This window comes from Dromiciops gliroides, chromosome 2 (assembly GCF_019393635.1).
Source record: "Dromiciops gliroides isolate mDroGli1 chromosome 2, mDroGli1.pri, whole genome shotgun sequence".
Taxonomy (NCBI): Eukaryota; Metazoa; Chordata; class Mammalia; order Microbiotheria; family Microbiotheriidae; genus Dromiciops; species Dromiciops gliroides.
The window spans coordinates 433,863,252-433,875,697 of NC_057862.1; the positions used below are offsets into that span (position 1 = coordinate 433,863,252).

General features: G+C 39.5%; 1 protein-coding gene and 2 pseudogenes across 1 annotated transcript in view; 1 reads left to right on the forward strand and 2 right to left on the reverse strand.

Moving 5' to 3' along the window:
• Window positions 1-2,050, reverse strand: LOC122739058 (annotated as a pseudogene).
• On the forward strand, window positions 732-1,320 carry LOC122742276 (annotated as a pseudogene).
• Window positions 2,051-6,362: 4,312 nt separating the features above from the next.
• The window catches only part of LOC122739060, a 29,524-nt gene continuing 23,440 nt past the window's right edge, over window positions 6,363-12,446 (reverse strand). Inside the window, exons 9-14 of the mRNA XM_043980915.1 lie at window positions 10,710-10,796; window positions 9,736-9,863; window positions 8,739-8,809; window positions 7,385-7,495; window positions 6,596-6,697; window positions 6,363-6,388 (exon numbers count right to left, since the gene is read on the reverse strand). Of these exons, the coding sequence (XP_043836850.1) occupies window positions 6,363-6,388; window positions 6,596-6,697; window positions 7,385-7,495; window positions 8,739-8,809; window positions 9,736-9,863; window positions 10,710-10,796 (525 nt within the window). The remainder of the gene's footprint in view (window positions 6,389-6,595; window positions 6,698-7,384; window positions 7,496-8,738; window positions 8,810-9,735; window positions 9,864-10,709; window positions 10,797-12,446) is intronic.

The window sequence follows — 12,446 nt, forward strand, 5'->3', positions numbered from 1 at the left end:
TTAAGTGTGCTCAAGGTTTACATTCTGATGATGGTCGTTTTGAGCTGTAAGGAAGGATTCCCACGTGGCAAGGTACTGTTCATAATAGCTGATGTTTTTCTCAGCCATATCTGTAAATTCCAACTTGAGATTGTTTTGCATGTTATATTTCCATCTCCCCCAGTCAGATTTCAGAGCATTATTAGCACATTCCACCTTATCTTTTAGTTTTCCAATCTCTTCTGTAAGCGTCTCCTCCTTTTCAGCCTTTTTGTTGATCAAAGCTTCAACTTTGGAATCCAATTCTGCTTGAATTTGGTCTCTTCTTTTAAAACTCAGATTAATATTTCACTATAAAGAACATATTCATCTACAACTGGAAACAGTGTCTTAGAAAGGTCAAATATCCAATTTTTTTCAGTGGCTTTACAACACTTGTCAATGCAGCTGGCCACACCTTTCAGGGAGTCAACCAGATCCTCTTCAGATGCTGACCACAAGGTGTAGATTGGTCTATATTCCTTCATGTACTCAAAATACTCCTTTTCTTCCTTGTAAATTCTGAGATATTTTATCTATTAAGGTTATCTACTGTCTAAATGTTCCCAAATAATCATTCATTTCAGTGAACTCATGGGGCGGTTTTTAACTCTTCTCACTAAGAATGCTACAGCTCTGACTGTCTGCCCCATCTTGCTAAGCAATCCAGGACCCTTTTTCTTGTGTGCAGAGAGTTCCCAGGCTTAGGAAGTAAGAAAAACTTTGAAGTCTTCATTAAAAGTCAAAGTTGGGCTCTTTCAGATCCGCCATCAACAGGTGGACCCAGCGGCATGAGGCAGATTTTCGTGAAGACCCTGACGGGGAAGACCAACATCACCCTTGAGGTCAAACTCTCTGATACTATCGAAAATGTCAAGGCAAAGATACAAGATAAGGAAGGTATTCCCCCTGATCAGCAAAGATTGATTTTTGCGGGCAAGCAACTGGAAGATGGACAGACTTTGTCTGACTACAACATTCAGAAGGAGTCTACCCTTCATCTTGTTCTGAGACTTAGGGGTGGTGCCAAGAAGAGAAAGAAGAATTCTCACACCACTCCCAAAAAGAACAAGCATAAGAGAAAGAAGGTTAAGCTTGCTGTTCTGAAGTACTATACGGTTGATGAGAATAGCGAGATCAGCCCGCCTTCAAGGAGAGTGCCCTTCTGATGAATGTGGTGCTGGAGTCTTTATGGCCAGCCATTTTGACAGACATTATTGTGGCAAGTGTTGTCTAACCTACTGCTTCAACAAGCCAGAAGACAAGTAAATGTATATGTGTTAATAAAAAGAGTCAACTATTTTTAAAAAAAAGTTAAAGTTGGGGGAAAAAAATGTACATTTTTTTTTTAATTTTTAATAAAAAAGTTTAAGTTGGGTGATTAGAAATTCGATTTAAGAATTTATGCAGTTCAAATCCAGTCTCAGACACTTGACACTTACTATCTGTGTAACCCTGGGCAAGTCACTTAATCCCAATTGCCTCACCCCTCCAAAAAACAAAATTTATGCAGTGCCTTTCCTCGAGTTTCAATTAAGTCATCATTAAAGCGTTCCACCATGCCTTTCATTATGAATTTTTCTGGCAAAGGAGGAATAATAAGGGTGGTATGTGCTTCTTCAAGTTTTCCCTTTAACCAAATGAAATCTTGATAACATATTCGAACTTCAAATTCACTAGAATCAAATTCACCCTGAGATGTCTTAGTTGTAACTCCATAGGTGATGAAAGTTTCAGTTGTAGTAATGTGGCTTTCGGGGTCATCAACCGTAATGAAAAAGTCCTTTGAGTCTGACTCATCTTCAAACTTGTATTAGTTTATCATGGATAAAGAGGATGTTGACATCAAGGGATTTAAAGAGTTCGTGTCCATCAGGGAAGCATCCTTGCGGAAGACCTCCAGGTCATCTTTATGCTCATCTAGGTCCAGTACCTCAGGCTTGGGCAGGACAGCAGCCCCGCCGCCGTCACTGCCAGCTCCGCCCCGGGGGCCCCGGGGAGAAATGCTGCGGTTCCCAGATCTCGCTTCCATCCTGTCCGTGTATGTGAGCCCACTGTACTTTTTTCTAAGAAGGATTTCTTTCATTAGTACTGGGGTGTGCTAGTGAAGAAGTTTTCTTCTATAAACGTGGATTAAAACTTGCTCTCCTAATCCGCATTTATAGAAGAAACTTCTTCACTAGTACACCCCAGTACTAATGAAATCACAGGTCTAATCTAAATTTCCATGAGAAATCATTAGCCAAAGCAATAGTTTTCTTTTTGTGCCTTAGGCAGAGGGCATGTCCAACCTGAACTTTATCCTTGCCTAAATGAAAAGCATAACTTTCTATACATTAGAGTTGTTAAGTAACTTTGTTAAATAAGTGAATGGGGGCAGCTAGATGGCGCAGTAGATAAAGCACTGGCCCTGGATTCAGGAGTACCTGAGTTCAAATCTGGCCTCAGACACTTGACACTTACTAGCTGTGTGACCCTGGGCAAGTTTCTTAACCCCACATTGTCCCGCAAAAAAAAAAAAAAAGTGAATGAAGATAATACCAAGGACTCTCTCAAGGTTCTTCTTGGCTCTAGGAAATGATTTATTCCTCACTATCTACAATAGAGGGCAGGTAGATAGTACGGTGCAAAGAGTGCCACGTATTGAGTAAGAAAGATTCATCTTCCTGTGTTCAAATCTAGCCTCAGATACTAACTAGCTGTGTGACCCTGGGCAATTCACTTAACCCTGCTTGCTTCAGTTCCTAATCTGCAAAATGAGACTGCCTCACAATCTTCTTCTCCTCCTCAACTCCTGCTTTGTACTATGGGATTTCAATATACATATTTATACTCCCTGAAACAACCAAATCTCACAGTCCCTCAACTTAATTCATCTCACATAACCTACACTTCTATCCCACCATAGCCACATGCAAAAATGACCATACCCTTAATCTTGCCATCACATACAAATACTCCACTTCTATGTTCATGATTCTTAAATGTCATTATCTGAGCATAATCTATAATTATTCCAGGTCTGCCTTAAACCCTTAACACTGTTCTTCATCTTTACCAAGACCTCCAATGCTTCTACCCCTTGGTTCTTTCCCAGGCCACCACTTTTTCATCACCTACACTCTCCTCCATTCCTCATTTTGATTCCTAGATGAACCATTCCAATTCTACACTCTCCTCATCTCCTGAGTCCTTTGCCTCTTTATGATGTTACCTATTTTGCCCTGCCAAGCATCAGTTTTTAATACTTCCTACCATCTTTATCTTAATTCCTATCTATGTGTTATTGAAAAAAAAGCTGGAGGAAATCATGAAATTGTGCTGACTAGGTCCATTACAAATATATGTAACATATCATTGCAAATAATATTAAATATTATGGGGCAGCTAGGTGGCGCAGTGGATAAAGCACCATCCCTGGAGTCAGGAGGACCTGAGTTCAAATCCAGCTTCAGACACTTGACACTTACTAACTGTGTGACCCTGGGCAAGTCACTTAACCCCAATTGCCTCACCAAAAAAAAAAAAATATTACAACATTACAAACAGATGTAACAAATATATGGAACATTAGACCCCTGCTACAGGAAGATATTCTTTTATACCTCCCTAATTAACCGACTAATCCACTTACCACAACCCTGCCATCTTAGACCTTCCTTGTCCCCACCTTACCCCACATTCTCAGTTGAAAACCTTTCCTTATATTTTACTGAAAAACTTGAGACTATTCTCCCTCATCATTTCACATCACATGTATGTTATCTGCCATGATTTCCTCCTCTATTCCAGTCTCACGGTAATGAGTAACCTTTCTTCTTACCAAGGAAAATCCCTCTACATGCAGGAGTGATCCCATTCCATCCCATCTCCTTCAACATATTGCCCCTCTCTATCATTCCCAATTTCTCACATCATTCTTTCTGTCTACTACTATCTGCTTCCCTACTGCCTACAAATATGTCCATTTCCTTCATCCATAACAAACTCTCAATTGATCCATCCATCCTCAGAGCTATTATCCTATATCTTTCCTCCCTTTTCTGACTCAAGTCCTTGAAAAATATATCTACAATAGGTGCCACCACTTCCTTTCCTCTGTCTTCATTCACTACAGGCTGCCTTCCAACCCCATTATGTGATTAAAACTGCTCTTTCCAAAGGTATTAATTTTTCTCCATGGCACTCTTTCCTCCTAAGTTTTCATGATACTACTCAATCTCTCCCCACCTTCAAAACTTCCCAATTTCTGTCAAGAGCACTACAATCCTCCAAGTCACTCAGACTCACAACCCTGGATAGAAATAATCAAAACCATGGGAGTTGATATCACCAAGAGAAGTAATGTAGAGAAAAAGGAAAAATAGACTAGGACAGAGTCTTTAGGGATACTCAAGTTAAATGGCATGACATGAAGGAAGATCCAGGAAAGAAAACTGAGAAGAAATAGTTGAATAGGTAGGAGGAGATTGAGGAGAAGATGGGGATCAAAGGCTACAGAGAGTTCAAGAAGAATGAGGATAAGAATGTGGAGGCTGTAAGTGAATTGACCTGTTTATTAGAAAATTGAGCTGACACAAAGAAAAGAAAGGAGAAGGGAAGGAAGAATAGCTAGCAAAGAGAAAACTAGAAAATTTTGCACTCAAAATGAGCAATAGAACAAATTCCTAGAGAAAAACAGCAGGAAATACAAAATAAAATTCAATTGAAAATGAAACTATTTGCCATGAAGTGGATTGGAAACATTGGGAAGCTATTAAGAGGTCTCCTAGGGAGGGATGAAGAAGACAGAAAAGCAGAGAGGTATAGAGGAAATACATTTTCCTGACTTATTATTTGGGTAGTTTATGATTTGGAATAATTATGCTTACAAATTTGTTGTGAAACAGTTTATTTTCCATTGCTAAAGATTTCAAGTGCTCAACTTTGGAACCATGAAACATAAGGTCAGTTGTTATAATTATTGCTATGCTTAACATTATGAAGAGAAGATGAAAGACCCTTTCATTTTTCAGCCAGATGCTTAAGTATTGTATATATGGAATGTTTGAATATACCTCATAGAAAACATCAGTTCCTTTCAACCTTTGGAAATCCAAGGTCCATAGACTCCCAGTCAACTGTACCTGATCTAGTTGTCATCCAGGTCTTATTCATTGCCCCCCAAGAAAATGTCCAAACAAAAGGGAGAGCTTAATAAATTTATTTTGCATGGGAAAGAAATACAAAAAATGGGGGAAAGAAGATAAGGACTAAAGGGAGAAGTTTATGCAGAAGCCAAACACAAGGAACAGCTTGTCATCTAAGACTATGACAAGGATTTCCTAGACAGCATTGATTCTGAGGTTGAAGGGAATCATCTTCTCCTAGAAAACATCAAAGGGAAAGTCAGTATAAACTCCCTTTTATTGCACAAAGCAGCAGATATAACTGGTTCCCATGAGCTAGCAGAACCTAGCCCCAAAATGCCAAGAGTTCAGAAAAGGACACCATTATAGGTGAGAAAGAAGAACTGATTTGAAGTCAGAGGGAGTGGTTTCCCATTTGAACTTGACTACTTTTGAAAATGTCATTTGTGTGATTTCTGTAAGCTTCATTTACAAGTGAATCACAATGAGTGGGCTGAACTAGATGAAAAGCTCTAAATCTAGAACCCTATGAGCTCAGATAGTGAGAAGCCACTGCTAAGTAAGAACCTACCATGTGGAAAGCCATGGACAGAGTAATTTCAATGTTTCTGGAACCTCATGAGCAAATAAGCTTTTTGTATAACTGAATCATGTATTTGAGAGATTATAAGAGATCCCTTGGAGAAACTTGGAGGGAAAGGACAATTTCAACACCACGACTTCAAAGACATTAAATCATGATAGTTATTATAAGATACTAGATTTAAAGCTTGAAGAGATGATAGGAGTGATCTAATCCAACCTCAATCATCTTACATAAGAGGACTTGCCCAAGGTCACACAGGTATATTTGAAACTACTGGCTCCACATTCAGCATTCTTTCCACAGATTCACACTGCTTCTCCTAAGGGAAGGCATTTTAGCTAGTTGTTCTCCACCTCCTCTAAGAACCAAACAAAGGGCAATAATCTCAAAATAAAATGCCTGTGAATGGGTGGAAAAATAGAAAAACATTTCTATTATTCAGGAAGACAAAATACAAAGGGACCTAAAACCTATGTGAGATGGATAAAACAAGGTGATCCCTCTAACACGGCTTGGGAGGTCACTTTCCTGTCATTGAACTGGACCAAAAAGATGCTTAAATCCCAGATGAAGTGTAAGATTTTAGATTATTTGGGAAGATTGTCTAGAACTCTTAAAGAGTACTTACTTTAAGCATGTTCCGGGGTGCAAGTCTCTGCAGAAACAAAGATATATGTGAGTGGATTTATCAAAGATCACTTCCTACCATAGAGTTCAAACAATTAGACAAAGTCTCCTAAGAAGTTCATGTACACCTTCTAAAGGAAGCGAATAACAAGAAAGGAAGGGAAAGGAAGGGGTTGGACTTCAGGGCAGAGAGAAACAGGGCACAGCAAAATGAAGCCAATTCCATTCTTGTTACCAGTTTGTCTGGGGATCTGGATTTTTTCTTCTTTAAATCCTTTAAGACTCACAAACTTCTTATAGTCCTCAAAGGCTTCTGGGTTCTCTTCTGCATTTTGACCTGCAGAGAGAAGTCAGAATGAATAATTTAGTTCTGATTCAATCCTTCTCTGGTCCCTGTTTCTATAGGAGTCACCTCCTATAGTGGAACTCCCTCTGTTTTGCTCCTTGGTCAGTTCAATTGCCAGCAAGAAGGGAGTAGAGAGAAATAAGAGTGGTTGAACAGGCCAGCATTCTTATCTTCTGCCAACAAATACCCTTTTGGCCCATATTAAGCACTCCCCCAAACCTACCTCTCTACAGAAGAACCCATCTCCATTGCCCAACCATTCACTACAACAAAATAGCCATCATGCCCTCAAATCTCCAGAAGTGTGATGGAAGAAAGGTACAATCTGAAGATACACTGTCTACTTCCTCCTGCTGATTTGTTCAAAGTAGGATTTTGTCTTTTACAGACTCATTGAAGAGTATTTCAGTCAATATCTGCAGCCTGGGAATGTGATTAATAAGCAATTCCTATGCAGTCATCAAATATCCAGATAGCAAAATTTTCAGGGTAAATTATGGAATCCAATGGACACTTTCCTGGGCTTTGGTTTGTATCAAATGGATCCCTTTCTACTACTTATGTCCAATCTGGGAATGCCTGAAGAGCAAGAGGCATCCAAGCGAGCAGCTTCTAACACCTGCCCTACATCTTAACTCTCTTCTCTTGGAGGAATTCACAGAATCCCAGGTTACTTACCCACAAGTTTGGCTATTCTTATTTGCTTGCCATGTAACTCGCCTTCACAGAAGATAATCCAATGATCCATCACAGATGTCCCTTCTATGTGTACATGGCGTTTGCCGCCATCTGTGGAGAGATGGTTGGGAGATATACTTTAGCATCCCTAATTCTCTTGGAAAGTCTGTGGAGAAGAGGATCTTAGCCTGTCATGAAAGGAACCTTTCCAGGTAAGCAGCATCAAGAGTTTCAAGGGACCTAAAAAACCAGTTCAACCCCTAATTTTACAGATAAGGAAACTGAGGCCAAGAAAGTAGTTAATTTGTCTTACTTTAGAGAGATAGTATACTATAACAGAAAAAAAAAGTTGGAGTGTGTTGGTCCTGAGTTCAAGTCTCACCTCTGACATAGACTGGCAAGGTTGCCCTGAGCAAGTCACTTAACTTCTCAATACCCTCAAGCAACTCACAAATAATATAACTTGCAGAACAGGTGGTGATCTGTCTTGATAGAGGGAGTTTCCTTGCTGGAAGTTCCTGATGCCAATGAAATCATTGGGCAGGTCCAAAGTTACCAAGGAAGCAAGAACAAATGGGGATCTGTGCTGTGCCTTTGGCAAGAATCAAGGTGAACTTGAATTTTGTTCCTTCCTCAATGAATAGGGCACTCCTCTAAACATTAGAGTAGGTTGATAAATGTTTGGTGAATGAGAGCAGAACCAGGATGCTATCAGTATCCTTAGCTCCGGGAAATGATTCAGGCTCAATTTTCCCCAGTATATAGATAGAAAAATCTACCACCACCCTCAAAAGAATAGTGAGGCACATTATTTATTTTTATATATGTCCCTTCTCTACAGGCTTCTAATCCCAAGACCCCAGGCAACTACCTGCTACAGTACGCCTTCTGAGCATGTCTGCCTCCTACTCACAAGAAATATTCTGGATTGTCATCATACTAAAGGGTTAATGAAACCTATTGTGCCATACATTTTCCTAGATGCCTTATGAATCCTGAGAATAGCATTCAAGATGATCCTTTTACCCAGTGAAGTATCTAATGGTGGAAGAAAAGTTAAAGAAATCTCTTCATTTCCCAAAGGAAATCCTAAAAGCAGCACCTAACCTGCCTTTGCCACCACAGCCCCTCAAATCCAGGGATTTAGTCAATCACGTCTGCAGACAGATAAGCCCACTCATCAACTCAGTCCACACCATGGAAAAAGCATGCAAATTCACTTGATGTTCTCAAGAAAACCAAGCCTTTGGAATCCAAGACTAAAGAAAACTCTCAAGTCTCCACCTTTGCTTGGGCCTGACAGACCAGATGTCAAGCAGGGATTCCTTTAATGTGGCATATTTGTTTCACTTACCAGTGGAAAATTGCCCAGGTTCATCTGTTTTCTCTAATATCGCTTTAATCTCTTTGCACTTTCCATGCATGCTGGAAAAGAGAAAGCATAGGGATGGTTTTGCTGCAGACAACAAGAGGAAGGGAATGTATGGCATCAAAATCATGAAAGGTGATTTGATTCCTTCACTCGTGACTTGATTCTCAATATAATAAGCAGAGAAGAATGTAGAGAAGGAGAAGAGCATTACAGCCTGTCATCTGAGTATTCTCCCTCCTAGAAAAGAACTGTGTGATTTAGCATTCATCTTTGGGGGGGGGGGCAATGAGGGTTACGTGACTTGCCCAGGGTCACATAGCTAGTAAGTGTCAAGTGTCCGAGCCTGGATTTGAACTCAGGTCCTCCTGAATCTAGGGCTGGTGCTCTATCCACTGCACCCCCAAGCTGCCCCCAGCATTCACCTTTTGAATACTGAACACTCTCCTGGTCAACTTATACAGCTGGAGATCATGGGATACCATGACTTCTAAGGAATCCTAACCCAAGTGACAACTAAGGAAATAGAGAGAGATACATGGTATGAGTAGGCTGCAATATATAAGCCATGGTAACTTGTGTCATCAACTCGATGGAAAAAAGACATTCACTTGGGAAGGAGGAAAGTTTGGAGGAGGCCTGACGCTATGTGGGGACTAGCACTTAGGCACACAATCAGAAAAAAGTAGTCAATGAGGGCACTGTAAACATTTCCCCCATTACTGGGAAAGTAACCCTAAACTTCATGTGCACACATATGTGTGTATACATGCATATATGCTGGTGTATTCTAACCTTAATTCCAACCTTAACCTAACATTTCTGAGCCTCTGACCCTAACTTGGACACAGTATGTATATACTGTGTGTGGTCACATTAGATATGCAGGGGATGTAGAGTGATGGGCTCCAGCTGTGGTCCTAGAATAGAGGAGGTGAAAAATGAAGAAGGCCCATAGGACAATTCTGGGCAGTTGACTTACTTGATGGTAAATTTGGCCTCCAAATTACCATTACTAAGGTCAGTGATCCTCAAAGGTGACATATCCTTAGGCTTCTTCTCCCCAGGATGTTCCTTGTCTGCCACCACGGCCTTTATAAAGTACGTACCCTAGAAGGAATGGTGATATGTAGCTGGAATTTAAAGGAGGAAAAATGAAGGAGTAATGGGACCCAACCCTTCACACACACACCTCCTAATGATCTGGATCTTTATCCCCAGCTCTGAAACAAGATTCAAATATGAGCCAATTTCCAGGGACCACTATGGACTTGGTGGCAATATATATAAAGTAGGGTTTTGTAGGAAGAAGTTATCAGGTTAAAGTGAACTAGCCTTTAGAACCCAAACCTATCAAACTGGCCCAACTTGAAGCACTGAACCCCTGAACTGAATCCCTGAAGAAAGGTACTTTGAATCCTTGGATACCCAACTCCACTCAAGAACATTACTTGCTCTGAATGCTCATTGGCAAAGATAAAATTAACTGACTATCTCCATTTCCAGTTCATTATGGGCAAAGTAAATTAAAGCAAGAAAATAGGGAAATTTTTAACTTGAAATCTAGTTCCTTCACTGACTTCCCTCCATACACTCAATCCAAGATTTTCTTTTTTTTTCTTTTTTTTCTTTTTTTTTTGGTGATGCAACTGGCGTTAAGTGACTTGCCCAGGGTCACACAGCTAGTAAGTGTTAAGTGTCTGAGGCCAGATTTGAACTCAGGTCCTCCTGACTCCAGGGCCGGTGCTCTATCCACTGCGCCATCTAGCTGCCCCAATCCAAGATTTTCTAATGGAATCTATAGCACTAAAATTGAAATACATTGAGGATGAGAAAGTGATAGAGCTACAGACCCAGGTTAAAAAGAGCTCATCGTGGCCTTAATCTTGAAATGACAGTCTTTTGCTAGCATACATCCCTCCCTCTTATCCACAGATATTCCCAGTGAAGTCTTACCCCAAATCCTCCTTCAAAAGGTGATAACTCCTGAGCTTGGAGGATAGAGCACAGGCTTAGTGCTATGGTTAGGAAAAGGACCTTCATCTTCACAGACTTTCACTGGTCTTTACCTTCAGCCACTAACTAAATGGAGCTGGTTAGAATGTGTGTACTGCTCTCCTAACATCTGTCTCTCTATATATATCCTGAGATCAATGTGGTATTGAAAACATATCTTTTTTGCGCAGTGTTCCAGTGAATCTTACAATAATGCAATGGAGGATAAGGAAAAGGTGAAATAGCATATTATTTTTGGAAGCCCTATGGTTTTCCTCATTTTCAATGACTCCTCATTAAAATCCATCCAAATAATCAATTAGACCTTAATTTTTGAGTTTCTACATCCTCCATGGGTTCTAACATAATTGATGTATTTATTGTTGGGAAGGAGATGCTTATCAGAATAGGAAGCACTCCAAAGACTCTTTGAACAACAAAGAGAAAATCAGTGGCTTCAATCCAGCCTCACCCTGTCCCACCCCTTCATTTTTACTGGCACATTTTCTATAGTTTTTCATGTATATTGAAGATCTACCTCTAGTTCTGTCTCCATGATAGAGTTAAAAATAAAAAACACTAGACAAAGCAACAGTCAGAAAATCTGGATTTGAATGCCTGTTCTCTTACTCATTCCACCTTGAACAATTAAAAAGGGCTCTTAACTTTTAGCACTTTCACAATAGTCCTTTGAGGTCAACAAATTATACATCATGATCTCCATTTAAAAGACAAGGAAACAGAGTCACAGAAGACCTAAATGGCTTGCTTGGCATGGCAAAGAGTGAAAGAACTAGAGTCAAAGTCCAGGTCTCCTTGCCTTGGCCCCACCACCCTGACAAATACATCATCTAAAAATAACATTGTCTGCTTTCTTAGAACCCTTATAATGATCTTAGTAGGGGAGACCTTTCTTCCTGAGAACTTTAGTTAAGGCAAGTTGTTTGGACTAATTTTGCTGATCACATGAAAGCTGGAAGTCTAGCATTTGGGCTCAGGTTTTTTGGTCATAGTGCAGTTTTCTGGGACACTGAATCATGTATGTTTAATTTCTTTAAATATAATGCATGATTTATTTTCAGGTCACTCAGGAACAACTTGGATTTAAGTTTTACTAAGGTAGTATATTTTGTCTTGCACACATAACTCTTTGACTACTGTTCAGTTACATTATTTATTGATAATTTTTCTGTCACATACCAGTCAATAAAAATTAAGTTCCTAATTTGTGCTAGCCATTGAACAAAACCAATACATTCCCTGTCCTCAAAGTGCTTCCATTCAATTAAGGAAATGACATGTGCGTATATAAATATATATGAAATAGCTGCAAAGTAATTTAAGAGACAGTAGGAGCTAGTAAGATAAGAAAAAGTTACATGCATAAAGTGGCTTTTCAAGTGGGAAATCTCTTAGTAGAGTACTTTCTTTCTCAATTAATTTTTTAAAAATTAATGTCCATAGTTTTAGAACTTCTTTAAAAAGTTTGATAGTATGAACTTGTGAATCTGTCTGGACCAGCAGTTTTTTGTTTATTTGTTTTGGAGGTTTTATTGTTCTTGTTTTGGGCAATGCCATTAGAACTAGTACCATTTTTTAAGATTGGATTATTTATCTACTTGATCATCTGTTAGTTTGAGGTATTCCTCTAATTATTTTGAGTTCTCAGAAGCATATAACTTAGGTTCTAAGAATTCT